Source organism: Orcinus orca, chromosome 6 (genome assembly GCF_937001465.1).
Source record: "Orcinus orca chromosome 6, mOrcOrc1.1, whole genome shotgun sequence".
NCBI lineage: Eukaryota > Metazoa > Chordata > Mammalia > Artiodactyla > Delphinidae > Orcinus > Orcinus orca.
In genome coordinates, this window is record NC_064564.1 from 117199186 (window position 1) to 117224968 (window position 25783).

General features: G+C 60.4%; 2 protein-coding genes across 13 annotated transcripts in view; both read right to left on the reverse strand.

Annotated features, from left to right (window-relative positions):
- LOC125960274 (globoside alpha-1,3-N-acetylgalactosaminyltransferase 1) overlaps positions 1-25783 on the reverse strand; it is a 144270-nt gene that overhangs the window by 24238 nt on the left and 94249 nt on the right. The gene's annotated exons all lie outside the window — the stretch shown is intronic.
- Positions 2924-25783, reverse strand: part of LOC125964908 (uncharacterized) — a 30330-nt gene continuing 7470 nt past the window's right edge. Inside the window, exons 4-9 of the mRNA XM_049711870.1 lie at positions 23332-23413; positions 16289-16680; positions 6703-6813; positions 5578-5771; positions 4937-4996; positions 2924-4119 (exon numbers count right to left, since the gene is read on the reverse strand). Coding sequence (XP_049567827.1) covers positions 3681-4119; positions 4937-4996; positions 5578-5771; positions 6703-6813; positions 16289-16680; positions 23332-23413 — 1278 coding nt within the window. The 3' untranslated portion in view covers positions 2924-3680. The remainder of the gene's footprint in view (positions 4120-4936; positions 4997-5577; positions 5772-6702; positions 6814-16288; positions 16681-23331; positions 23414-25783) is intronic.

Consider the following 25783-nt stretch of genomic DNA (forward strand, 5'->3'; position numbering starts at 1 on the left):
TTAGAGCCAGTGCCAGGTGCAGAATGAGAGCCGGCTCCATCACTAGATCTAGAGTCAAGTCCAGTGAGAGAACTAGTTCCATCTTCGGCTCATGGAAAAGCCCTCAAACTCCAGTGAGCTCTGCAACTGGCTCCAGCACCAGCTCCAGGGCTGGAACCAGCTTTGGCACCGGCTGTCTCACCAGCTGCAGGGATGGAAGCAGCTCTGTCATCAACCAATTTGCCAGCTCCAGCAGCAGCTCTAGAGTTTGGATCAGACCCAACACAAAGCCCAGAGTGACAGATAACAACAGGAAGTGAACTCGAGTCTACCCCAGCACCACCTCTGGCAACACAGCTAGAGCTACAGGCAGCTCTAGAGGTAGAGCTCTCTCTAGAGCTAGTGTCAGCACCAGAGCTAGCTCGAGCATTAGCTCCCGAGCTAGAGAGAGCTCCACTGCCCGTTCCAGGGCGAGAGCCAGCTCCAAGCACCAGCTCAAGAGCGCGAGTGATATCTGGAGCCAGCTCCAGCCAAAGCTGCAGACTCGGTGTCAGTTCCAGCACCCGCTTCAGCACTGATCCATTGCCGGAGCCAGTTCTATTACCACTAACAGTTCTGGCTCTCCAGAACTAGAGCCAGAGCTGGCTGCAGAGCCAGAGTCAGCTCCAGCACCAGAGCTCGAGCCAGCGCCATGGCGACAGTCAACTCAGGCTCCAACACTGGCATCAACTCCTGAGATAGAGGCAGCGCCAGCCTCAGCTCCATTGCTGCTCCTGGGCGGGGCTGCTGTTATCCCACGAGCTGGAGCTGGCTTGAACACCAGCTGTCATGTCAGCTCTACCTCTGGAAGATAGAGACAGCTCTGTCACTGACTCCCGTGCCAGCCCCAGTGATAGAGTGAGAACCAGCTCAAAGCCAGTTTAGAGCCAGTGCTAGGTGCCAAGGAAGAGGTCGCTCCAGCGCCAGCTCTAGCATCAGCCCCAGAGTTACAGCCATTCCTGGCACCAGCTCCAGAGAGAGAGTCAGCACCAAGTTCAGACCTAGAGCCTGCTCCAGCCACAGTTCTAGGACCAACTCCAGAGCCAGAGCCCCCATGAGAGTCAGCTCCTGCAGCAGCTCCAGAGCAAGAGCTGGCTTGGGCGCCCGTAGCAGACTTAGAGCCAGTGCCAGCTCAGGAGAAAGAGCCACAGCCCCAGCACCAACGTCAGAGCTAGATCGTGCTCTGGCACCAGCACGATGCCACGTCAGAGGCAGAGGCAGCTCTGTCAGCAGCTCCTAGGCCAGCTTCTGTGCCCGCTCTGGCGCCAGAATCTGCCCTGACACCAGTTCCAGAGGTGGAACCAGTCCAGAGCTACAGCCAGCTCCACCGCCAGTTTTAGCGCCAGCCACAGAGCTCGAGCCAGGACCGGCTGTACAGCTAGAGGCACCAGAAGCAGAGCCAGCACCAGACCGGAGCTGGAGTCAGCCGCAAAGTCAGCGAGAGCTCCAGCACCAGGGACAGCTCCTGCGTCCTATCCACAGCAAAATCCACGGCTGCTTCCGGCACCTGCTGTAACCTTAGCTCCGGAGGTACAGCCGGCTCCAGGACCTGATCCACAGCTCAAGCCAAACCAGTACCCACCCAGGAGTCAGCTTCAGTGGCCGCGCCAGAGCCAGAGCCAGAGCCAGCGACCGCAATAGCTGTAGCACCGGCTCCAGCCAGTGTGAGAGACAGCTCGAGAGCGCTGTCCAACGGCAGAACCAGGTCTAGACCGTCTCTGGAGGTAGATCCGCCTCCAGCGCCTTCCCCAGAGCTAGAGCCAAGTCCAGCATCAGCTCTTGCATAAGCTCCAGTGCCAGTCCTAGGAGCAGAGCCACCTTTGAACTAGAGCCAGCTCTGTACCCGCTCTAGGACTGGGCGGGGCTGGGGGCGGGGCTGAGGGCGGGACAGTCCCTTCTGGGCCGGTCACTCCCAGGGCCTCCTCCTCCTCCCTCCCTGAGGTCCCGGCCCTCGGGTCCTCTGAGGCCCCGCTTTCCCAAGCGAGGCTCAAAGTGGGCAGAGACCGCTCTGTTGGAAACTGTGGCCAATACCTTAAAAACTGTATATGTTTTGACCCAGAAAATCCACCTCATGGATTCTGCCCTGAATAGAGATTTATGGACACAGATGTTCCCTTCAGCATGATTCCGAGAGTGAAAAATGGCAAATGGCCCATGTCCCATAGCAGGGGCTTTTCGGAAATTCTGATTCGGGGCCCCAGAAAATGTGGAGGAGGAAGACGATGGACTGATCAGCACCCGCCCGGGGGAACCAGGTTCCAGAAGGGCACACGTGCCCAGAGTCCTCCCCACCTGACACCCACGACTGCACACGCACACACGTGCACATGGGCACACACACCACGCGAGAATTCCTGCGGGTAAACTCCTGGGATTAGCTCTGCAGGTAAAGGGTTGCACCTGTGGAGCTCTGGGGTCCTGCGCACTGTTCTCCCAGACAGGAGTGTCCTTCCACGCTTCCCTCTAGAGGACCTGCTGGGCCTCTGCTTCCTCACACTGTCCCCAGGGCTGGTCGCCACCAGACTAGAAACCTGTTGGCGTGGTGTTGACAGCGCCGTCTCCACGGCGCTTACATCTGCATGTCATCGGGAGGTCAAGCGTCTCTGACCTGTACCGACCACGTGTGCGGCCTCTTGTTGGAGCTGCACATGTGTGTTCTCTGTCCCTTTTTAAAACATTGACTTTCAAGATCTGGGGGACCACAGGGGCGTCAAACCTCTCTCTGGTCCTGGGTGTGAGGAGGGCTGCTCCAGTTTGTGTTTTGTCTTCCCAGCTTTTTACATGATTCTTGTTTCTGTTTGGCCATGGGAAGAGCCAGGCGTTTCCCTTCTGTCTTCTGGCTCTGGGGCCATACTCAGAACAGGGGTCTCTACCCTGAGACTGCACACATATTTACAAAAAAGACTTCAATTTGTACATCCCACCTTTAATCCATCTGGCATTTCCCTTTCATATAATAAAAATGCTATTTTGAAGTAAAAAAAGAAAACAAAAATTAACTACTCCCCTCTTAAAATATGTGGCCTACACAGAAAGCCACCTTGTATAATTCCATTTATAGGAAACATCTAGAACAGGTAAAGACACAGAGACAGAAAGCAGATTATAGGTTGTCGGGGGCTGGGGGAGAGAGGAATGGGGCATGAGCGCTTTGGCTCAGGGATTCCTTCTGGGGAGTGAAACAGTCTGCCCGAGACCCTGGGGAAGGTTGCATAGAACTGTGAATATACTCGATGCTCCTGAAATGCACAATTTCAAATTTAAAAAATTAAACTTGGTTATATGAAGACGTAAAAGACACCATAAATAATGTGAAATGAAAACATAAAATTAAAAACCAAATCAGAAACAGTAACAGGGGAGGGGAAGGGAAGTTTGGGGGTGGGGGGAGCGGGTAGAAGTGGGTCAGGAGCTGACGCTGAGCGTGGCGTCAGAGCTCGTTCTCCCCGCAGGGGTAGTGGGTGCCGAGCCGGCTCTGGGTCTCCTCCGGAGCAGGTGCAGCCGCGGGCCCTGGAGGCAGAGGTGCTGATGCAACTGATTGTGATGTTGGCTCCCACTCTGGTGCCGCCGCTCAAGGTGTCCCTCCAGCCACTGATGGAAACGCCTCCAGCTCTGGATCTGGCTTTAGTTCTGTTGCTGCTTCTGCAGCTGGATCTAGGTCTTCAGATTGCACAGGGGCTGGTGCTGGAGCCAGTTCTAGATCCTGAGATGGCAGTGAAGGTGCAGGAGGAGATCCACGTGCCTGCCTCACACGGGCCTTTGCAAGCAAAGGAAACAGCCCGCGGCCTTTTACAGAGGCTCCAGCCAGGATCTGAGACAGGACGTCGCCCCGCCAGCGGTCCCCACGTGGGCGGTCTGAGGCAGCCCCAGGGGCTCCTGCGTGTCCAGCACCGACCCCGCTCCTCACCCTCCTGCTCTGCCTTGGTGAGCTCTGTGCGCTCCAGCTGGGCCAGGAGAAGGTGGGCGCGGCGCTCCAGGTCGGAGCCGGGCATGTTGAGCTGCACGTAGGCCACCAGCTGCTTGAGGCACGGGAAGTCCGGGGGCTGACAGAAGTCCTCGGAGTACTGGTCCAGCCAGGTGCCCAGGATGGAGGAGACGGCACTGGGGGCAGGCGGGCGGGCAGCAGAGTCAGGGGCCTGGCCTTTCCTTCCACGCGGCCCTCCCCTGGCTCCCCCGTGGGGGCTGGGCTTCTGGGCCCGCCCCTGCCCCACCCGCACTGGGCTGCCAGGCGGGGGCAGGCCTGGTCGGCAGGCCTGGTAGGAAGGGGCCCTCCGTCCCTGGTGACCACCTCTCCCTTCCTGGGGGGAGCCTGACTCTCTCCTGTCTGCCCCCAGCCCCCCGGGCCCTCCCCACTGGGAAGGAAACTGCAGGAGGGCAGGGAGGGCCACGCCTGCCCTGTTCATCGCGCTGGCCTGGCCGCACACAGTAGGCGCTGCACAAACAGGGGAGGGAGGAGGGGACAAGCAGAGTGCGCCCCTGCCCGGCCTTCACGGGCCTCGCGCACCTGAACCGGAAGCTTGCGCACCGACGGCTGCCTTGGTCTGTGCGCCGGAGTGCGGGTCTCGTCCTCCCGGGGACGCCATTCTTGGTGGTGGGGACGTAGCCGGCCCCCTGACCCTGACTGCGCTCCCGTGAGCCCCAGCTGAGCGCTCACACTGGGCTGCGAGGCTGACGTGTCAGCAGCTTGCCCCCCACACCTCCTGTCCTGGGCCCCGGATCTGAGTGGGGACGGATGCTCTCAGGGGCCGGCTCTGAGCCCCCAGCCTCCCCTCTGCTCCCTGGGGACATGGGACCCCAGCCACAGCTCTCTGACTCCTTTCCTCCTGCAGCCAGACCTCAGCCCTCCAGCGGGAATCACAAGATGTGTGGCAGCCAGGGTTCTGCCCAGCCCCTCCCATCAGACCCAAAGTCTACTCACTTTTTCAGTTGGTCCTGAGGTCCGCCGTCCTCGCTGGAATAAGGGAGGATGCACCCGTATCTAGAGGAGGCCGTGAGGGCGTCACATCTACCGTACCTGCTATGACGTCTAGTGTTACTGGCTGACCCTCCGGCTAGGATGGAAGCCCGGGAGGGCGGGGATTTTTGTCTGCACCGTTCACTGAATAAAGCCAAGTGCCTAGAAAAGTGCCTGCACACAGTAGGCGCTTCGTATGTATTTGCTGAACGAATGAGCCCAACCAGCACCTTACAGACGCCTGAGTGGGCCTGGGCCCTCAGCCGGCCCCCAGCCAGCCCTGCCCTGGCTACTCCCAGGAAGGACCCCTGAGACAGAATCTGGAACCTCCTTTCCAAATGGGAAACCTGTTCTGCCCAGGGGCTGGAAGCAGAGAGCTTCTCCATGGGGCAGAGGAAAACCTTAATCAAAGCCGCCCCAGCCCTCAGCAGCCCTTTCCACAGGGCCGGGCGCGGGGCCGCACTGTCCATGCTTATCCAACAGTCCTGGCAGCCCGGCCTTCACGTGAGCAAACTGAGGCTCAGAGAGGTAAAGCGACATTCCCAAGACACACAGCCAGTGGGTGGGCGGGGAGCCACTGTGCCGGGGAGGGGCAGGGCGCTCACCTTTGGAACAGCAGGTCCAGGACCCGCTGGGTCGTGGTGAAGGCTCGGTAGGTGCACAGGAAGATGGTGACATAGGAGAGGTCGCTCTCCTGGAAGGCGGGCACCAGGTGCTCCACCAGCTTCTCCAGCGTGCCTGCCTTCACGGTCCGCACCTTGCAGGTCTCATACAGGTTCAGGGCCGAGTCATTTTCATACTGGGGTGGGACAGAGAGGCACAGACGGTCAGCGACAGCACCGTGGCCCACGAGGAGGGCAGGGGCTGGAACTCAGAGGAAGCCCCAAGCGCCCGGCGACTTCTGGACGGAGATGGGACGTGAGTGCCCGGAACAGAAAAAGGGTCTCAGCTTTTGAACTGGAGGTGGGGCGATGAAAACTCGCAACACCAACACCTTCAGGTCATTTTATTAGCTGAGTAATGACAGCACCTTGCCGTATTAAGGGCAGAGTCCCCGGGATCCCTGGCAAAGCATCCCCGTTCTAGAGATGAGAAAACAGAGGCTCAGCCTGGGGTGGAAAGGCACGGTATGTTAGGACCCAGAGGCTATTCAGGGCGGCGCTGTGGAAATGGCTGCAGAAAGGAATCCCGTCAAGGTTCACGGCAGTGAAAGGCTGAGTTATGGCTGGTAACCAGCCTCTCTTCTGAAATGTTACGTATTTGTCAGGCCCCCGCTCTGACCTGGAGGGGTCATGGAGTTGTGTTCCGTGACAGCAAGTTGCAGAGAACCATATATAGTAGGCTGAGTCCTTTTTGGGTTAAAAAAAAAAAAAAAGCCCTACTAAGTAAGGTGATGAAAGCCTTGGCGAAGGTGTGGAAGGACAGTCGTTAAAACAAGAAATATTGGGGCAAAATGCATAAGTGATCCCAGCCTAACATGAAGTGGAAATAGTATGGAAGTGTCTTTTTTTGATGTTCATACAAATAAGTGAACAGAGAACTATGCACTTGGCCCAGCGCAGGGCTGGATAGTAGGGGAGGGCTGAGGGCCCAGATTCCTTTGGGAGCAGGGCTGGGGGCCTCCCAGGCAGGAAAGCCCTGGGAGGGAGCCCAGTGGAGTGGCCAGGGTGGCCCCTGCATTCCGGGCCTTGTCGGGGTTCTGGGCACGGAGACCCCCCATCCACACTCACCCCGAGCCAGCGCTGGCCCTTGTTGGCGCCGTGGTGCACCTGAACCTTGCGCAGGGAGATGGAGTAGATGACGCCGTTGACCAGCTCCTCGCCAATCTCCTGCGTGGAGCTCTGCAAAGACAGCGCCCGGCCACCGGGCGGGGGTGTCGGGGCCTGCCTGGCTGTGTGGCAGGGGGACGCCCCGTGCCACTTCCTGCTCCCTAGATGAGGCAAAGGTCAGTGGCCACAGAGATTTCCAGCCCAGAATTTAACAGGACGACAGCTGGAGGGCCGGGGGTTACTATCGGGGCGGCAGGCAGTGCCCCCAGCACCCCCGTCCTCACCCCACCAGCCATGACTGGGTGTGAACAAGACGTACCCACTGGGGTTCCAACAACAGCCTGCCCCTGCCCAGGGGGATCCCCCCGCTCCCGCCCCCACCCCAAGGCGAGTACTGTTATCCGGTCATTTCACAGGTGACTACACGGAAGCCGAGGGAAGGGCAACCCATCCAAAGCCATGCCGCTGACGGTAAACAGCGGAGCCGGGACCCCGAGGGCCTAACTCAGCCCACTGCACCTAGGGGGCTCTGGCTCCCCGAGAAGATGCCTCCCCCAGGGCGTGAGGCCCCTGGCCCCCTCACCCTCATGTGTCCAGACGGCACCTGCGACAGCTGCCCCAGCCCTGGAGTCAGCCTCCCGGGTCTGGGGCAGGTGCGGGCATCCTCGACGGCCACAGCCAAGGGCACTTCCTTCCCTTTCTGCTCATTCAGTCTTGTGCCTTCTTGGGCAACAGAGGAGTTCCCAGTTCCCTGTTCGTCATCACGTGCATGGGGACAGCATGAGAATGATGACAGTGCTGGCATCCGGGCTGATGCCTGGGGTTCCACAGAACTCCAAAACCACGGGGCTTTGGCTAGGCCAGGAAGTGGCGGGGGGGGGGGGGGGGGTGTCACCTGGCTGCTTCCTAGACCCCGGGCAGGAAGACCCTTGTTTTAAAAGGCAGTGATCCCTCCTGCTGGGCAGGCTGTCCCGGGGGCTGCATCAAGGCCTGGTCAAGGCCACTCAGTCGTTGCTGCCCTGGGCTTCTCCACCCCCTCTCCCACTGCCCCTGTCCAGGGACGGGGTGAGCTTGCAGTGGGGAGGGGGGCCTAGGAGTAAAGAGACAGACCTCTGAGAGTTTAGGGAGGAGGGGGGAGGTGCTAGCTGGCAAAGGGCCATCATTCACATGGTCAATGCCAGCAGTTAGGATCACGGGTCACTGCCCCAGCTCAGGGTGGGCGTGGAGCTCACAGAAGGCCCAGTGGAAGTGCTGACTCAGCCTGGGCCCCACTGACAGCCTTTCCCTAAATCCCTCGGCCTAAGCTGGGCCCCTGGGTAGGAACCAGGTGCCCAGTGTCCTGTGGGCTGTACCCTCGGACATCAGCACCCCTGGGGTCAGGGGCTAGGGAGCGGGATGGGCCTGGACCTCCTGCCTCAAGGGCTCTGGGAGGCCTGGGAGCCATCCTCCGGAAATCTACTTCCTCTGACCCAAGGCCGCCCTCCCACTCTGGGCATTGTACCAACAGGAAAGCCAGTGCAATCACACAGGGGCTCCTGACCCTTCGCCTTCTCCGGAGACACAGCCAGGCATTTCTTGGAAGTCAGCAGGGAACCCGCAGGTGGATGGCCCTCACCTCAAGAGCCCACGCTTGGGGAGGTCCAGCCCTTCCATCGAGGAGGGGAAATTCCTCCTCCTGGGGCAGAACTGAAGCAGATGCGCACTTTCCTTCCCTGGGTCACACATCCTTCCCCGGCCTAGAAGAGGCCGCGGTGATGGGTGATGTCAGGGGCCTGCCATCCATTTGCGAGACCAGGGCCCTGTCCACCCACCCCTACCTCTCCTCAGGGGTCCTCGACTGCCTCTCGCAAAGGCTGCTGCCCGCCCTGGAGAGGCCCGTTCCTCTCCGGGGGATTCCAGCCACTTCTGGTCCAGCCTGGAGCCAGACAGTGTCCTGAGCACCCCAGTCACTGGCAGCAGGTTAGAGTCCCCGTGCTGGACCTGCCTGACTGTGGGCACGGGACTCGAACCCCGTGGGAGCACACACAGCACCTGGCTCCCAGCGGGGCCCCATCAAGGCCGCTGGACAGAAGCGCTTCCTGGCCAGGCCAACCAATGGGAGGACTCGCCATCCCTGAGCGGGTCTAAATAGCGGCTCTGCAGTGAGCCATGGGCCTCGCTGGCAGACGGAGCAGCTGGCTGCCCTGCCCAGGCGTCATGTGATCCCAAGCCCTTCCCCCACCCCGAGGGGCCCCCTTCTGCCAGCCCGGTGGGGGGCAGGGCAGGACGCTGAGAGCCGCACATGCTGGGCCAGGGGGAGTCACCGCCTCGTGGCACAGATGGGGAGCTGCTCCAGCCCCGCGGAGCTAACCCTGTCCTCTCCGGGCCCTTCACCGCAGCCCAGCAGCAGGAGCAAAACCAGATCGTCCAAGCAGTGCAGAGAGCAGGCGCCATTTAAACCATCGACCAAGAGACAACGGCAGGGCAGGATCCAAAGAGAGCTGCCCGCATCCTGGGCACAAAGCGGCAGAGTGGGGCGTCTGCTCCGCGCTCCCACCGCGCTTCCAGGGACAGAGAAGGACAGCGGCCGACAGCCCTGGCACCTGCCCCGGGACCCTCTGGGGCAGGAAGGGCTGGGCCCTGGACCCCACAGGTGACCCATCCTGTTAGCAGAGCAGACAGCACACAGGCCCGGGAACAGGCAGCCCGTGTGGGCAGCACCAAGGCCCTGGGGAGGCTCTGGCGGGGGCTGGGGAGCTCCCGGGGGAGCGCATGGCCGAGCAAACGGCAGACGCCCTGGGGGGAGGCGTCCACAGGGCAGCAGTGAGCTCTTAGGGGGAAAGAACACCAGGTGGGTGGCTGTGTCCTCAGGGGACAGATCCTCCTGTCCCGCCCCAAGCAGGCACCCACAGATGGCCCCAGGGCCCGGGGACCCAGCTGGCAGCTGGGCCTTGCACACGCTGCCCAGCCTACCACCACGTGGGTCTGGAGCGAGGGTGGTGAGACGCCTCCAGGCCCTCGTGAGCAGAGGCTGGCAGAATGGGCACCAGGGTGCCCCACACCCCGCTGTCCCTCGGAGCATAGCCCGGAGCCCCAGGGACAAGGAAACAGCCTGGGTGACATGTTAGTGTGTCACCTGATCAGCCTTCTGATGCCGTGGCCCCAACTGACTGCAGGCCGAGCCCCGATTCCCGCAAGACAGAGTACCAGGGTTGCCGGGAGCCGATTCCACCCTCATTTCTGGAGAGAACAGAGGGGACCTACTGGGCCTTTTCCAGCCCTGCCATCTCCCCCAGAAGGTGGCTTGTGCCTGCACACACAGGGGTGGCGCCTTCTCCCATCCTGGTGACCTCTCTCCTCCCATTCAGCTGTACATTTGCTGTGGAAGCTGCAACTACAGACCACACGGGGCCTCCAGACCCACAGACGCCTCTGGCTGCAGACCGTCTCCCCGTCACTGGCCAGGGGCTCACGGAGGAGGAGGGCCTGAAGCCACACCGTGGTCTCCTCCCTGGGGCTGCACGTGGAGAAACCTGGTCTCACGCAGGCGAGGGTGGGGAGTGGGGGGGCGGTGGCCCCCACGTGCATGAGATCACCGCCCGGGGACCTCATGGCACCCCGCTGAGCTGCTGCTCAGGCCCACTGAGTCACAGAGGTCACCCGAGGCCCTGACCCAGCCACCCGCCAGCACCCTGCAGCCCTGGGCCCACCGGACCCACAGGTACTGTCTTTCCTGCAGGGCTCTGGCTCCCAGCTCAGCTGAGCCCTGCAGCCCTTGGCCTCAGTGAGACTGTCTGGGAGATGGGCGAAGGGCAGCAGCTCTCCAAGGGGACGAAGGCGGCAGGGGTCACGAGAGGGGACATGAGCGGCTCGGCGCCAGGCATACAAAGCACCCAGGAACAGGACCTGAGGGCGCTGTGGCTGGCGAGCTGACGATGGACACCGGGCCAGGGAAAGCCTCCCGGGAGACCTGCCAGACGCCCGGAGAGCTGGAGGAGGGCCAGGTGAAAGGGAGGGCGGGTCATCCTAAATCTGTGCGGAGGAGGGAACCAGGCCTGCGGCTTTCCGACCCTTTAGCCTTCTGTCTGAATGCAGGAGCCAAAACACGAGACGGCTCAGGGATCAGAGAGAGCTGCTTAGTCTCTCCGAATCCCGGGACAGTTTGAATACAAAGTCGAGCACCCATTTTACAGAGGTGGAGACCAAGGCCCAGGGGAGATGGTCAAGTAGAAAGTGTCCAAGCCCTGGTTCATCTCTCAGATCGTGTGCCCAGGGAGGGAGGAAGAAAACGCCAAATGTGCACGGCCCTCCCGGTGGGCGACGGGGCGCCACCCTCGGGCCTGCCCCCACCCCAGGTGGGTGTCCTGCACCCTGAGCCCGAGGACATGAACAGACCCCCAGTGAGGACTCAAGGTCAGCCCTGGATGGGGGTGGCCATGCTCCTGGTCCCCAGGCAGCGCAGCCCAGAGGTGGCCTTAGTAGGGGACCACACGAGGTGCCTGGGCGGTAGGGCAACCGGGGAGCTCAGTGACCCCAGAAACTGCAGTTTGGGGATCAGCCTGTGCTGAGCCTCCAAAGAGGCTGACCCATCTCCCCAAGAACCTTCTCGGCCAGCCCAAGCCTGGCTACTCGTCAGCGTCTAGAAGAGAAACGTGCCGCCAGTGGAGAGCGGAGACCAGACCTCAGGCTGGCCTTGCCCACCTCGTCCTCCTGCCCCCCCAGCTCCCGACCGTCAGGCCTCTAGGGGCCAGGCCTGCAAGGGGGCATGGCTGGTGACAGCCGAGGAGGAGGGTGGCCTCTCACGAGGGGGTGGAGGGAGGGCCAGCTGACATCAACACCACTGGCCACAGCATCCAGCACTTGAGGGCATTTCCCAGGTGTCAGGCCCTTTGCACACTCATCACATTTAATCCTCCCGACACCTCACTTGATGGGTGGCGAAAGCCAGGCGGGGAGCTCATCCCCGTCAGGAGCCAGGAAGAGGCAGCCGGGGCAGGGATTTGAACCCTGGCCCGTGACAGTCATATGCCGTGGAGACACACCTAGGCCTCGCTCCACCGGTGGCTGCCACGGTCACAGCCTCAAAGTGCAGTTCAGCCCCTGGTCACACACATGCTAGAGGGAGGGAGACCAGAGACAGAACAGGCTTCCTCAGGTCACACAGCCAGAGGGGGGCGGGGGGGTGGGGAATGGCAGTTCCCTCGCACCCGCACCTCTCCACTGAGAGGGGATTGGTTGGGGCTCCTGCCACAGGATGGCCAGGGCACCCACAGGCCTGGGGTCAGCTACGAGAACCAGGCCTGGGAAGCACCATGCTGACCAGGCTGGCCAGCGTCCTCCTGGAGCCCTGGGCACGGGCACTCCCCTGGCACCTTGTCAGAAGACACAATCGTGGCAGCCACGGCCTGTCCGGCTCTGACACAGTACCAGGCGCAGTGGGGACCGCTTGCCAGGCCGCCTGTCTCTTTCGGTCCTCACCAGAAGCCTAAGCGGAGCAACTGGCCTCGAGTTCAGATAAGGAAACCAAGGCTCAGGGACCGAGAGCACGTCTAGGGCTGCGAGAGGCTGAGCCGGCCTTCCAGCCCAGCTCTCCTCCCTCCAGAGCCCAAGCTCTGGACCAGCACGCGTGATGCTGCACCTTGGGTCAAAAGGACATCGTGCCTCCCTCGAGCCCGCAGAGCTGCCAGAGCCTGCCAGCATCCGGGGGCTCCCTGGGGAGGAGAGGAAAACGCCGGGCAACACGCACTCCCCGAGCTCCCAGAATGCAGGCCCATGCTGGATGCCCTCACCCTGCTCACCGAGCACCCTTCTGGCAACCATCGGCTCACCCCTCCCCCTCCCCCGCCACAGGCTGGTCAGGGGATGGAAACTGGGGGCTGCTCAAAGTTCCGCTTCTCCTGCACTGGGCTGCAGGTTTCAACTCCCACCTCCTCAGAACTGGGTTGGGGACAGTGGCTTCACGGGAGCCACATGTCCAGGAACGTGGCACTCCTGAGCCTGAGAGGCCGGACGCCGAGCCTGAGGCAGGGCGGACACAGCATGGTGCCACGCTGTGAGGGCCTTACAGGCAGCCAGTCCTCCACTGGGTGGCGGGGTGCCACCTCCCCAAACCGCCCCCACTGGCCTGCTCGGAGGCTGCAGGTGGCCAGTGCTAAGTCTCCTCCAAACCCTCCTCACCAGCAGTGAAGAAGGGCCTGGAAACGGCTAACTCCCAGGCTGAGGATGGGGGCCCAGTCCTGCCTGCCAGCGGTCTAACACCTCCCAGCACTGAGCCCCCACCCGCTCCTGCCCCAGGGCCATCCCAGAGCCACTGGGGAAACAGCTCAGCGTGCCCAGTCCGGAGAAGTCCTCCCCGCCAGAGAAGGAACAAGGACCCAGTACCAGCCAGCCTGGCCCCTGAGGAGTAAAGCAAGAGGGGAACCTGAGAGTCCATGGGGGCCCAGCAGGTGGCAGCCGGTCAGGCCCCTTGTGAACCTGACAGGCTGTGCAGCTGCTGGAGGCCGCCGCCTTGGAGCCTGACGGGAAGCCTGGCTGGTAGATGACAGTACACAGACTTTCACACACACACACACACACACACACACACACACACACACACAGAGACACACAGACGCACACACACACACACACACACCACACACACACACACACACACACACACAGACACACACACATACCCCTACCTCTCAGGTCATGCCTCTTGGCCTAAGGCTAATGAGCCCTGGGGGTTACACTGGAGCCCTGCACACCGTGAGATCAAGAGACCAGACAACGGGGAAGGAGGCGGGGAGGCTGGAGGGAGACGCATCTCCCCTGCACATCTCTGCTCTGCCCGAGGTTCCGAGAAGGCTTCCTCATTTCATTCCACCCACTACACCGCGCTCAGGGCTTGCAGACCCCCTGCCTGGGTGGGAATCCCGCCCCTGCCACTTGCTGGCTCGGTGAGTTTGTGCAATCTAGCACCTCAGTTGTTCCATCTGTTAAATGGACGACAGATGATCCTGACCCCCAAAGACATAACGCACGCAAACTGCTCAGCACACGGCCTCCCACCCAGTGCCGGCTCATATTACCTATTATTTAAAACCTTTAGGGTCCAGCTGTGGGCTTGTTTCTTCCTTGAAGCTCTCCCCCGTGTCTTGTGGCCCAAAGCACTTTCACCTTCCTCTGGCCTATAAGCACCCCTACCCTTCACCAAGCACGGGGACTTCTGGGCTGCCTGGGCCTGGTTCCGTTCCCCTAACAGCTCCACCATCCTCCTGGGGCACGTGTAATTGTCTCACTGCGAGGTATCCTTCTCTGACCCCTGTGGGCTCTCGTACACAACAGGCGCCCAGCACAGAACACTGCCCAGCTTCAAATCCCGGCTGCGTCCTCGCTGGCTGCGTGTACCTTTAGTTCAGGGACTTCACTTCTCTGAGCTCCAGTCTCCTATAAAGCGGGGTCGGCACCTACTCGGGAGGCTGGTCAAAGCCAGCTGGAACGAGGGGGTGGTGTCTGCAGACAGTAGGTGCTACGGACTCCGGGACTCCTCCTGCCTGGCTGAGGCAGTGGCCTGAACGGAGGCAGGGGCGTGGGCCCGGTGACCTCCAGAAAGCACAGAACTGCGCAGGCCGGGCTGGGTCAGCAGTGGCCTGGCTTAGAAGTACGATGATGAGCAGATGCCCAGATGTGTGAGGACATCTGTTAGCCCAGAGAGGGAAGGACGGGGTGGAGACTTGTTAAGGAAAGGGGGACCGGGGAAGGAACCAGAAACTGCCTAGTGGTTTCCAGACAGGACAGGGACCACGAACAGCCGCTTCAGCTCTGGCAGGCCCCAGCGACCAGGAAATCGGCCCCAGGATGGGGGGGGGCGGGGTGTTGGCAGGAGGGACAGGGACTTCCCCACCCCCTCCCCCAGCTCATGGTAAATGGTCATTGTGTTTGGTTTCCGGCAGTGGCCTCCTCTCCTGCCAGGACCCTGGTTTTCCTGCCCCAGCCAGAAGCTTCCCCTTTGATTTCTAAACAGCAGCCACGGCCTGGATCTCAGTGCTGGGGCCAGTGAGGAAGAGGAGGGGGGAGAGGGGGAGAGGCGGAAAGAGAGAGAGAGGGAGACAAGGCAGACCCTTGGGCAGGGGTAGGGCTCAGCTCTGCCTCTCCCTCGGTTCCTCAGGGATACAGACGGACAGAGGGAGGGAAGGAGGGAGGGAGAGAAGCAGCTGAGCGGCCCACCCCTGCGAGCACGCAGGCCGGACCCTCCAACACACAAAGCCCGAGGAGCTGCCAGACATAATGAAAGTCAGATGAGTGCTGGGCTGGTGTCAGGCCGCCCACCCCCACCCTCCCAGGGGTCTCGCTCCAGCCACTAATGAAGACCAGAGCTGTGGGTGGATGAGGGTCGGGGAGTGTGCCTGGCCGGGCCACCGGCCAAGCTCAGCAATAAAGGGTCTCCCCGGCCCGAGGTTCTCCCACCAAGAGCTCCCTCCACCCCCTGCCTTCCCCCCACTCTGGGCAGGGAGATGCGCTTTATCCTCGGGTAAGTATGCATCCCGGCCCCGTCTAGGCACTGGGGACACACAGAGGCACGAGACCCAGGCTGGCAATTACAACTTACCCGGGCCTAAAGTGACAAAGCAGGGATACCAAGGGGCCCTCGCCAGCTCGGGGGCTCAGGAACCCTGCTGAGCTCTCCGACCCAGGAATGGCCTCTGTCCAGGCCCCAACCCTGGATTCTGCCACCCTGGCTGCACAGTCAGGTAGGAGGGGTGGGGGGGAACTCCTCCCCCGTCCCCCGCTGCCCAGAGCACACTAGAGACAGGAGTCCAGCCCTCACCTAGTTCCCCCAACCACATGCATGATAGGCACACCCCCGTTCTGAATCCTCCCAAATCCTTACAGATTCAGGGTGTCGGCGCATTTTCTAATCAAGAAGTGAGTCACCCCTCCACCTGAGAGGCCCTTGTCCCAACCTCCCCGCCTGGACACCGGGCCCCACAGATTGGAGGCCTGTCTCCCCACTCCCCCGCTTTGAGCAGCCCAGAACATCGGAGTCCACTTCTGCCCCCAAGGGGGGCTGTCTGTAAGACCACTGTGCTCCCAACCGCCTCTGAGGATTCTAGAAGATTGCCGCCCTAATCACTCGTTCACCACCTGCATTTCGAAGCCAAACTGCCTAAGCCGGCCCCGGCCTGGCCACGGGGACTAAATACGGCCCAGCCCTGCTGTAGGGAAAGGCACAGACGCAAACAGACAGTGACTGCCCGCGGGAGCAAGTCTACCTGGGTTGCAGGGGCGCGGGAGTGGCACACCTGGGCTCGGTGAGGTCACGCACTGGGACGGATAGAGGGGGGCACGAAGACCCGGTTCTGGTCCCGAAACTGTTGGACCGGCTGGCGGCAGCCCCTCCGCCCACCTGGCTGCCTTGGGGTTGGCGCAAGGAGGGGGATTTCTGCGGAAGGACCCTCCCCCTCCGCAACCTCCGGACTGGGGGCGGTGACCACCACCACTGGAGGTGGGTGACCCGCTAAGGACGCTGGGCCCCCACCCACTCCTCGCTCGGCCGAGCGCCGGGCCAGCCTGGCTCACCCACCTCCAGGCGCGGCAGGTCGGGGTCGAGCTGTGTGAAACTGTGCAGCACCACCGGGCAGCTGTCGGGGCCGCCCACCTCCAGGCGCACGGCGTCCCACACGCTGCGGCTCCGCCGGGAGCCCGGAAACAGCGGCTCGGCGCCGCCCGCAGGCCCGGCCGCCTCGGCCCACATGCGCTGCACCATGGGCGGCTCGCAGCGGCGCGGGCGGCCGGCCGGGCCGCGGGACCCGGGGCGGCGCGGGCGCGGGGCCGGCCCGGCGCGCGGCGGCGTCGGCGGCGGCGGCGGCCCGCGCGGCTCGGCCCTGCCTGCGCTCTGAGCCCGCGGCCCGGCCCCGCTGAGGTCAGGCCGGGGGCGGGGCCGGCTGGCCAGGGGCGGGGATCGGGAGGCGGGGCCTGCGGAGTGGAGGGGCGGGGCCAGGAGAGGGAGTGGCCAGAGACGCCGGAGGGGAGTGTGTACGCCTGCGCGCGCGCAACCCCGGTGGAGTGATGGCGGCTTGTGTCTTAGGGAGTGCTCGTGCGGCGTGTGTCGTGGGGCTGCGGGTTCCACGGTTAGGCCCTTTGTGTGGGTGCGTGCGCGGGCGCAGCGCACGGGTTGTGTAGCTGTGTGACTTGTGTAAGTGTCGACGTGTGGCCAAGCAGTGGGTCTCCACCTCCCATAAATTCCAGTTAAGCCCCTCCCTAGCTCTGTGGCCTCGGACAAGTTGCTTAACCTCTCTGAGCCTTAGTTTCGTCACCCGAGAGGATCACAGTGGGTAACTGACATATATAGCACTCACTCTGCCGATGCCTGTGCCTCGCTGTGTGCTCCCGCGTCCTGGAACCGGGTCCTCAGTGCACACGTGCATTTGGAAGTCATGAGGGTTGGGGTGTGTATTTGGTGCGGGGGGAAGGGGCCTCTGCCTGCACTGTCTCAGCCCTAAGGCCACCCTGAGGAGGTACAGGCAGAAGGGAGGCAGCAGAGGAGGGGCAGTTGGGGGAAAGGGGGAGAGCCCAGACCAGGCATCACCAGGTGGGGCCAGCACTCAAGAGTGAGGAGGGATCACGAGAGACAAATGCCAGCTGGGCACCTGCCACTGGTCTGGTCACCTGGGGCCACTCACTGGTGGCTTGAGTGCTCAAGGTCTCAGGGCAGCCTTCAGGGTGGATGTAAGGATGCTGAGGGCTGGGGAGGAAGCAGGGCTAGGGAGCCTCAGCTGCGCTTTCTAGAAGCCAGGGAGGAGGCAAGTAGACGGATGAATGAATGGGACCCTCCCGCACACCAGCACACTGCCCAGGCCTGCCCCTGGCCTCAGCCCTCAGCCCTCACAGAGGCCTGCAGTTGCTGTCAGCAGCCCCGGCAATGCCACCAACCTCCCCAGAACTGGTTCCATACCACTGGGCCTCAGTTTCCCATCTGTAAAATGAAAGGGCAGGTCCAGACTACTCATTCCATAAGCATATCTCGTGCACCCACTGTGTGCCAAGCCTCAGATACCCATGGACAGTGGGGGCCCAGCAGCTCCCACCCACTTGCGTGCCCATGTGGGCAGCTTGAGCACCTGCCGGATGGTTCTCCATCAGGCACAAGGCGAGGCCTTGACAAAGACGCACGGAAAACAACTTGGTGATTTCTATTAAAGGCATTAAAAACGCTCATGCCATGAAAAAGAATGTGTATATGCATAACTGAATCACTTTGCCGTACATCAGAAATTAACACAACATAAGTCAACTCTGCTTCAGTAAAATAAATTTGGAAAAAAAAAAAACAAAAACGCTCATGGCTTTGATTCAACAATCCTACTCTTGGGAATTAACCCTAAGGAAGCATTCAGAGATGTGGGCATGGATTTCTGTACAACGATGTTTATGGAAACCTCAATTACAACTCTACCAAAGGAATCAACTCAAACACCCTATGCAGACTTACTGTCAGGACCCCGTGTGCCATTACCTACCACAGTAGGACAGTGATACAGGGAGATGCTCGGCTATAACTGTAAAGTCAGAAAACCACGAGGCAGAGCATGCTTTTAGAAGCTGACATTCCACGCGTGCATATGACTAGAGGGACCTACTTTGCAAAAGGAATGGTGGCTATTTCTGGGCAGTGCTATACACTGTTTTCTTTTTACTTCTCAGAATTTGCTAATTTTTCTAAAATATTTTAGTAATCACACACACATAATAAGAAACGCTGGGTTCTGTTTGTTGTTTTCGTTTTTAAAGCAAGATGGGTAGATTTGGCTGGGGGTGGAGACCCCTAGGAGGCTGTTGAGGAAGCCCCAGGGGAGGGTGAGGTGGGTGGGACATATTTAGAGGAATGAGGTCTTCAAAGACCAAGACAGCGGTGACCTGGACACTGGACACGGCCTTGGGCTAGAAGCTTCTCTTCCCACACTCCTCCTGGGGCCAAGCTCTCAGTGCCTGGAGAGCCCAGCACCTGCCTGTACTCACTTTATCTCTTTTCTCTGCTCCCTTTATCTCTTTCTCCCAGGGAGGGGCCTGGGAAGCAAGCTCGTGCCCGTTTTACAGCTGGGGAAAGGGGCCCATGGAGGCCAAGTGACTCCTGAGTGCACCAAGGTCACTACCTCTCTGACCTTGAAGGTCAAGGGGGCCGGGGTTAGGGGGGCCCAAGCAGGCTGGGGAGGTGAGGACTGGGGAGTTCCATCAGGACGCAACACACCAACACAGTCGGCCTGGCTGCCTCCCATCCGACTACCTGGACATCATTTGCATGCAGGGGGCGATGGAGGGGGTTCCCTCTGGTTGGTGTCTGTCTGGTTGGTGCCTGTCCCCCTCCCCGCCTTGTTCCCCCCACTTTGGGGCTCCCCTCCTGGGTCCTGGCAAGCTTGTTTGCTGCTCCAGCTGCGTGAACATGCGCGCACACATACGCGCACACCCTTAGTTCCCAGAGGGGCAGGTAGCACAGAAGCCAGGTGCTGGCACTGAGATACCTGGGCTTAAAGTCCAGCTCCACCCCTTTCTTACTGTGTGACCCTCCCTCCCTGCCAATGCCACCCACCCCTCAGCCCTCGGCCCCCGAAGAGTCACCCGATCTCCAAGGCACAGTTTTCTCCTGGTTAGCAAAGGGAAGACAGCACAGGTAAAGCTCCTCACCAGGGACTGCAGTTCACGGAGGCCCCCCTCCCCGGCCCTCAAGCACGTCCCCTCACGATCCTCCCCCAAAGCTGTGGGGTAGATCTCTTCCCAAGGGCAAAAGAGAGGGGGCCAGGACGTAGGTGCCACCTGATGGATGAACACAGAGCCACCCACGAAGTGCCCTTGCCAAAAACCTAACCTGAATCCAACCAGGCCTCTGCACGGAACAAACTTTTGGGGGAATGACAGGGCACAGAACATGTTAAACACATATAAGGATGCACCCCACAAATTCCAGACTCTGGGAATCTTCACAGGACAAACCATCCAGTTTCAACAAATACATTTCAGGGGAAAACACAAAGGGGAAACTGCAGATTAAAATAAAGGTGGGACAGGGACTTCCCTGGTGGTCCAGTGGGTAAGACTCCGAGCTCCCAATGCAGGGGGCCCGGGTTCGATCCCTGGTCGAGGAACGAGACCCTGCATGCATGCCGCAACTAAGAAGCCCGCGTGTCACGACTAAGACCCGGCGCGGCCAAAATAAATAAATAAATATTTTAAAAAATAAATAAAATAAAGGTGGGACATACGACCAAATGCAACGTGCGGATTCTGGATTGTGATTTGAACAGGGCAACTGTTTTTTTTTTTAAAAAAAAAAAAAGAAAGAAAACCCTGAGGAACAATTGGGATTATTTGAACACTACTGGATATCTGATGATAGCCAGATGATAGACATCATTTTTCGGGTGTGCTCACAGGATTTTGGTTACTATTAGAGTAACGTATTAAATATTGATGGATGGGGCTTCTCTGGTGGCGCAGTGGTTGAGAGTCCACCTGCCGATGCAGGGGACACGGGTTCGTGTCCCGGTCCGGGAGGATCCCAAATGCCGCAGAGCGGCTGGGCCCGTGAGCCATGGCCGCTGGGCTTGCACGTCCAGAGCCTGTGCTCCGCAATGGGAGAGGCCACAACAGTGAGAGGCCCGCGTATTGCAAAAAAAAATATATAGATAGATAGATAGATAGATAGATGGATGGAATGATGTGCCTGGGATTTGTGTCAATATCGTTTGCTGTGGGGAAGGTGGGCAGGACATGGGGCCGGTAAGAGAAGAAGACGCAGCACGAGCGGCCCCGCACTTGGTGATCACGAGCGCTGCGTGCCTTTATGCCATTTTCTCCACTTTTGTGTCTTTTTGGAATTTTCCGTAATAGAAGTTAGAAAAGAAAAAGAACACAGTTTGAGACTTGTCCCCTAATGCTGCTGAGGCTCCCAGTAGCCCTGGAGGGAGGGGAGCAACCTCCGGACCCGGGGCCAGCGCAGTGACCACGCCCCCACCTTCACCATTTCCCAGGCTCCTCGCTCCACACCCAAGGGGCACTCAGAGCATCCTTACAACACAAGGGGCCCAAGGCAGTGGGCAGCTGGGAAACTGAATCATGCAGCTCAGATGGGGCTGGAGGCAAACCCAGGGACCTCAGGCAAGCCTGAAATCGAGTCTATGCTAACCTGGGCCCTTGGAGAGTCTGCTGGGAGGGAGAGCGAGTACAAAGCACTGTACAGCCTTTCCCCGGAGAGTGGATCTGTCCTTCCCTGGGCGTCACAAGGAGCCCTGGACGACATCGCCATACAGACCGTTGCTGTAGGCAGGACGCTCCTCGCACGGGAAGCTCAAAAGACAGGTCTCTAGCTGACAGCTGGGAAGAGAACCGGGCCAAATCCAGCCCACGTGTGTTTTGCTTGGCTTGCAAAGTGTTTTTCAATTTTTGAGCCAACAGTAAAAGGTCAGGTGACTTCATATAAAAATCCACATTTCTGGCTGCTCCTGTCACTTTGGACAACCCAGCCGCACCGGGTCTGTGTTCCCACGCAACAGGAGGCCGGGTGGGAGCTGACAGGCAGCTGTCCTCTCCAGCCGGGCCATCTGCTTGTGGGTTTGCCCCAGACCCCACTGGGCTTCCCATCACTCCCTGGCTCAGAGGCCCCTGAGTAGCCACCTCCGGTTTAAGGGAAAGGTGTCTCAGGCCAAACCTCTGGGGCCCCTTTTCCTACCCGCTGTCGTCTGATCATTGGTCCCCTGATGCACAGCAACCGGAGGGGTCTTGACCCTTCAAAGCCCCCCAGCCCCTAGCCCTCAGACAAAAGACCAACTGCTTGGTGCACCCCAGCTTGCATCTCTGGGGTCCTCTCTCACCACGCCCAGTGAGGCTCACACAGAACAGCTGCGGTTCTCAGAGCCTCGAGCCAGCCCTTCTCTGCCTAGCCCATGCTTCCCACTTCCCACCCATCACTTTGCCCAGCACAGGGTCCCAGAAAATGGGGTTGGGGCCCAGGGTGCAACTCTGGGGAAGCCCGGCAAGCACACGGTGGCTCAGAGCGAGAACTCATTCAAGGAAATGTCCAGATGACAAGGGCCTTGGTCATCACCTCCTCCAGCCTGGGCTCGGCCAAGGTGATGGAGGGAGCTGGTGGCCCAATGAGGAACAGGTACCCGGACTCGGACCAGGCCTTTGTGGAAAACCTTTCACCTCTCACTGGGCAGGTGGAGGTCACCAGGTCTGTCTGTCTTTTCTGGTCTATATTTAGAGCCTGGGGAGGTCATGGAAGGGGTGTGGCCTGGCCAGGCTCCTCGGTCATTCCCCTGACCTGATGTCACCATTCCTGGCAGCCTGAGTCCTGGGGTAGCCCTCTGTGGGCGGGTGAGCACACACCTTGGCAGGAGGTGATGCACCTGGGCTGAGCGTGGGAACTGTTGGCACAGCGAGTGGGCCCAGCTTAGCCCCACCTCCTCTGCCGCTGGTCCCTGGGAACTTCCAGGGACCGCCTCCTCCTCTTCGGCCTCACAGGCTGGAGGCCAAGCTCAGAAATGGTCAGGAGGTGGGAAGTGAAGCTTCCAAACATCTAGGAGACCATCCTGGGTGGAGGGGTTTGACATCGTCATCGCCCCAAATCTCTGACCTCACAGGGCGTTGCAGTCCCAGGGTGACCAGAACAAGATGAATCAATGCCCGGAGCCGTGGAAGTGGCTCAGGACGAGGATGCCCGGCATTCCAGATGAGCTATGAGCTCGCTGTGCAGCCTCCCTTCCTCCCCTGGAGGTGGGTGTGCGTGGCCCTGACTCTAACTCTTGGGACGCTAAGGGGGACAGTCGGAGGGGCACACGTGTGATCCAGGGCCACAGAGTGAGACCAGGAGCCACTCTGATGACTGTCCTCCACTCCCAGAGCGCTCAGGGCCCAGCACCCTGAGGGGTCCCTGATGTCCCCAAAGGCCACCAATCCAACGTGTGACGAGCCCGAGGTGGGAGTGCAGGGGAGGAGAGAGGAAGAGAAACAGAAGGGACACAAACACGTGGAAACTGAGCCTGAAACACGAGAATCACGGAGGGGAAGGTCAGAAAGGGAGGGGTCCCGTCCTTCGCAGGGACCACGCCGGCGGAGCGCTGGGCACACACGACCAAGGAGCGGGCCTGTAGGTTTGGGAAACTCTTAAAACGTAGAGCCTAGGTTTGTGTTCAAGTCCCTGCTATGCACCTTCCTAGCCTCAGTTTCTCCATCAGTAAGAGGGGATAATAACAATAATAATAGTAGTAGTAATACCACCACCACTCGGCTCTCAGGAAAGAGGATGAAACAATGCACAAGAGCTCTTTGTAATCTGAGACGCATCATATGAACTCGCGGAGCCGCTAGGACAAGCCGCAGCCACCCTAACCCGCCTGGGCAGGGAGCAGGTAGACAGGCCGGCCAGGTGGGCAGACACGGGTACCAGGGTAACCGCCACCCCCACCACCCCCCCGCCGCCTCTTTCACACCCAGAATGGGAGATGGAGCCTCCCCGGGCAGCTTCCAGCCAAACTTCTTCCACCAGTTCTGACGGGAGGGGAGGACGTCAAGGGCCCTGGCCGCGGCCTAGCCAGTCTCTCAGCAGAGGCACCGATTGCCCGGGAAACTCACCTCGGTGGCCGGTGCCGGCAGAGGTGTCTTCGGCCAAGGTGTGGGGCTTTGGAGAGCAGCACGGCGGGCGACGGCCCTCCGTCTGGTGGTCACCCCAGAGACACAGGCGAGGAACACCCAACCCTTCCTGCCTCTGGGCTCGGCAGGCCTGGCTTCCTGGGCCATCACGGGGTGGGAGCCAGGCCGGGGGTGGGCTCCCAGAGAGGGCCTCTGCCAGTCTGTCTGCCCATCTGCCGGCCCCAGTGGAGTCGGGCGCCCGAGTGCCTAGGCCTGGTGTCACCCGCGTGGCTGTCATACCTGTTCCCGTGATAAACAGGGCCAGGAATTCCCACTCTTACCAGGCTGAGAGGCAGCCAAGGGTGGGTGGACCGGGCTGTGTCCCGAGCCGGGCCAGTAGCTGCAGCTCAGACCTGCTGTCTTAGGGTGGGCCCAGCTGTGTCCCCCAGCACCCTGAGGCCCTGTCCCCATTCCCCCTGCCTGGGGGGAAATCACCACCCAGAGTCAGAAAAGGTGGCGAGTACATGTCACGGAGGTCAAAGCAGCTTGGCCAGTGGGGCCCCCAGGCAGGTGTGAGCCCTGCCAGGCCCCGTGGAGGGTGCGCAGGAGACCCCGCTTTCTCTAAGCCACCATCTAATTCCAGAAGCCTTCCCCGCCACTCAGCCCTCGGAGCTCCTCCACCCCTGGCACCCAGACATGGGATTTAATTTTAAACTACGGGGACCAACTAGGGTTGGCAACCGTTTATTTTGCCAAGTAGGGTAGTTAAAAAAAAAAAAAAATGCCACCACTATCATTACCACTATCACCACTATCATTACCATCGTTTCAGAAAAGACCCCACCAAAAGTAACAAGGAGGGCATACGATCAGAAAAATGGATCATTGTTAAATGAATACATTTGGCTTTAAGGAAAACTCACGACCTTGTCTCCATTTTTCCCATTTTGCTGCAAACCAGACATTGTATGCCATGGGAGGAGCCCAACCCACACATCTGACAAATGGAAAAACTGAGGCCCCGGGGAGCAAGGACTTGCCCAAGATATCACAGGGAGAATCCGGGTCCTGTCTGTGTGCACCTCTGCAGAGCCCACATACCCTCCCTTCGTCGGCATCCACAGCCCAGATGCCCAGACCCGGAGATGCCAGGGTGACCCAGAGGCCAAGGGCTGCTTCCTTACCCTCCTCGGACCCTGGTGGGCAGCCGGCTGGGCACGCAGGATCGCGGAGGCCGAGAGGAGAAGGGGGTGGACAGGGGGTCCGGAGCCAGCCCACAGGCACATCAGGCCCCGGGGCCCTGGCGGGGTGGCCGGGGCCCAGCATGCCGCCCTGACGCCAAGCCCCGCCAGCACTTGCTCTGCCTCTCTGAGCAAGTGTTTCACATCCTCTTCCGGTGGCTTTGTGGGGCGCAGGCGACCCGAGAGCAGGCAGCTCAGAGCCGCGGAACCGAGACCTGGTTCCTGCCCCCGCCTGGTACTGCCTCCCTTTGGGACTTGCAGGTTCCTCTTCTCTCTGAGCCTCAGTTTCCTGATCCATTATAGGAGGGGGTGGCAGTGTACAGAGGTTTTCAAATTCAAATCCTCGCCCCCCACCTCGGGGGCAGGAGAATTTCTTTCATGGAAGAAAGGATTCCCGGGACACAGGAGCCCCTAGGGTGGGGCTTCTCTCGGGGATGTGGGTGGGCATCTGGAGGTTGGGGGGCTGAGTGGGAGGGGTTCCAGGTAGACCTTGAGGCAGCCGTCTTCCTGCCTGCAGGCGCCCACCTCATGTCTGCACCCAGAGCGCAGCATGTTTCCCTGGCACTAAAATCCCTCCAAAGGCTTCTGTCCAGCCCACAGAAGAATCCAAAGTCCTCCCTGCCCCCAGCCCCCTCCCACTCACTCGGCCCTGACTCACCCCATGCTCACCTCCACTCAGGCACCTCCTGCTTCTTCTCCCCAGCCACCTTAGCCCTTCTGTGCGTGGTGGCTCTCAATCTGGACCTTTGGGAAACTGGTGGGTTTGGGAGACTGGGCTCTCTATTAGCAGCTCTGGGACTCTGGGCCAGCGACTTAGTGGCCTCAGTTTCCTCATCTGTAAAATGGGCACAAGGATGCTGCAGGATTCAACAAGAACTCAGCACAGGCCTGGTTCGTGGCTGGAACTGGGGGGACCTGCACTCTGATCGTGTCCCACGGACATGGGCCTGGCGTGTAACGTACACTCAGTGAATGTTGGCGGAGTTGCCCCTGCACCAGGGGTACTGTGGCCTGGCTCCACCTCCAAGAGCAAGCTCCAGATGGCTGTGTGAGGTCTGTTGGGTGCTCAGCATGCAGCCCTGCAACCGGATCCCAGTGGATAACTTGGAAATGTTTGTTGTCACCCTGGTCCGGCAGAGGGGAGGCCAAGAGGGCTGGCAGACACACTCTGGTCCACTTTCTCGAGGACAGGCTGGCATGGCAGGGCTCCCCCA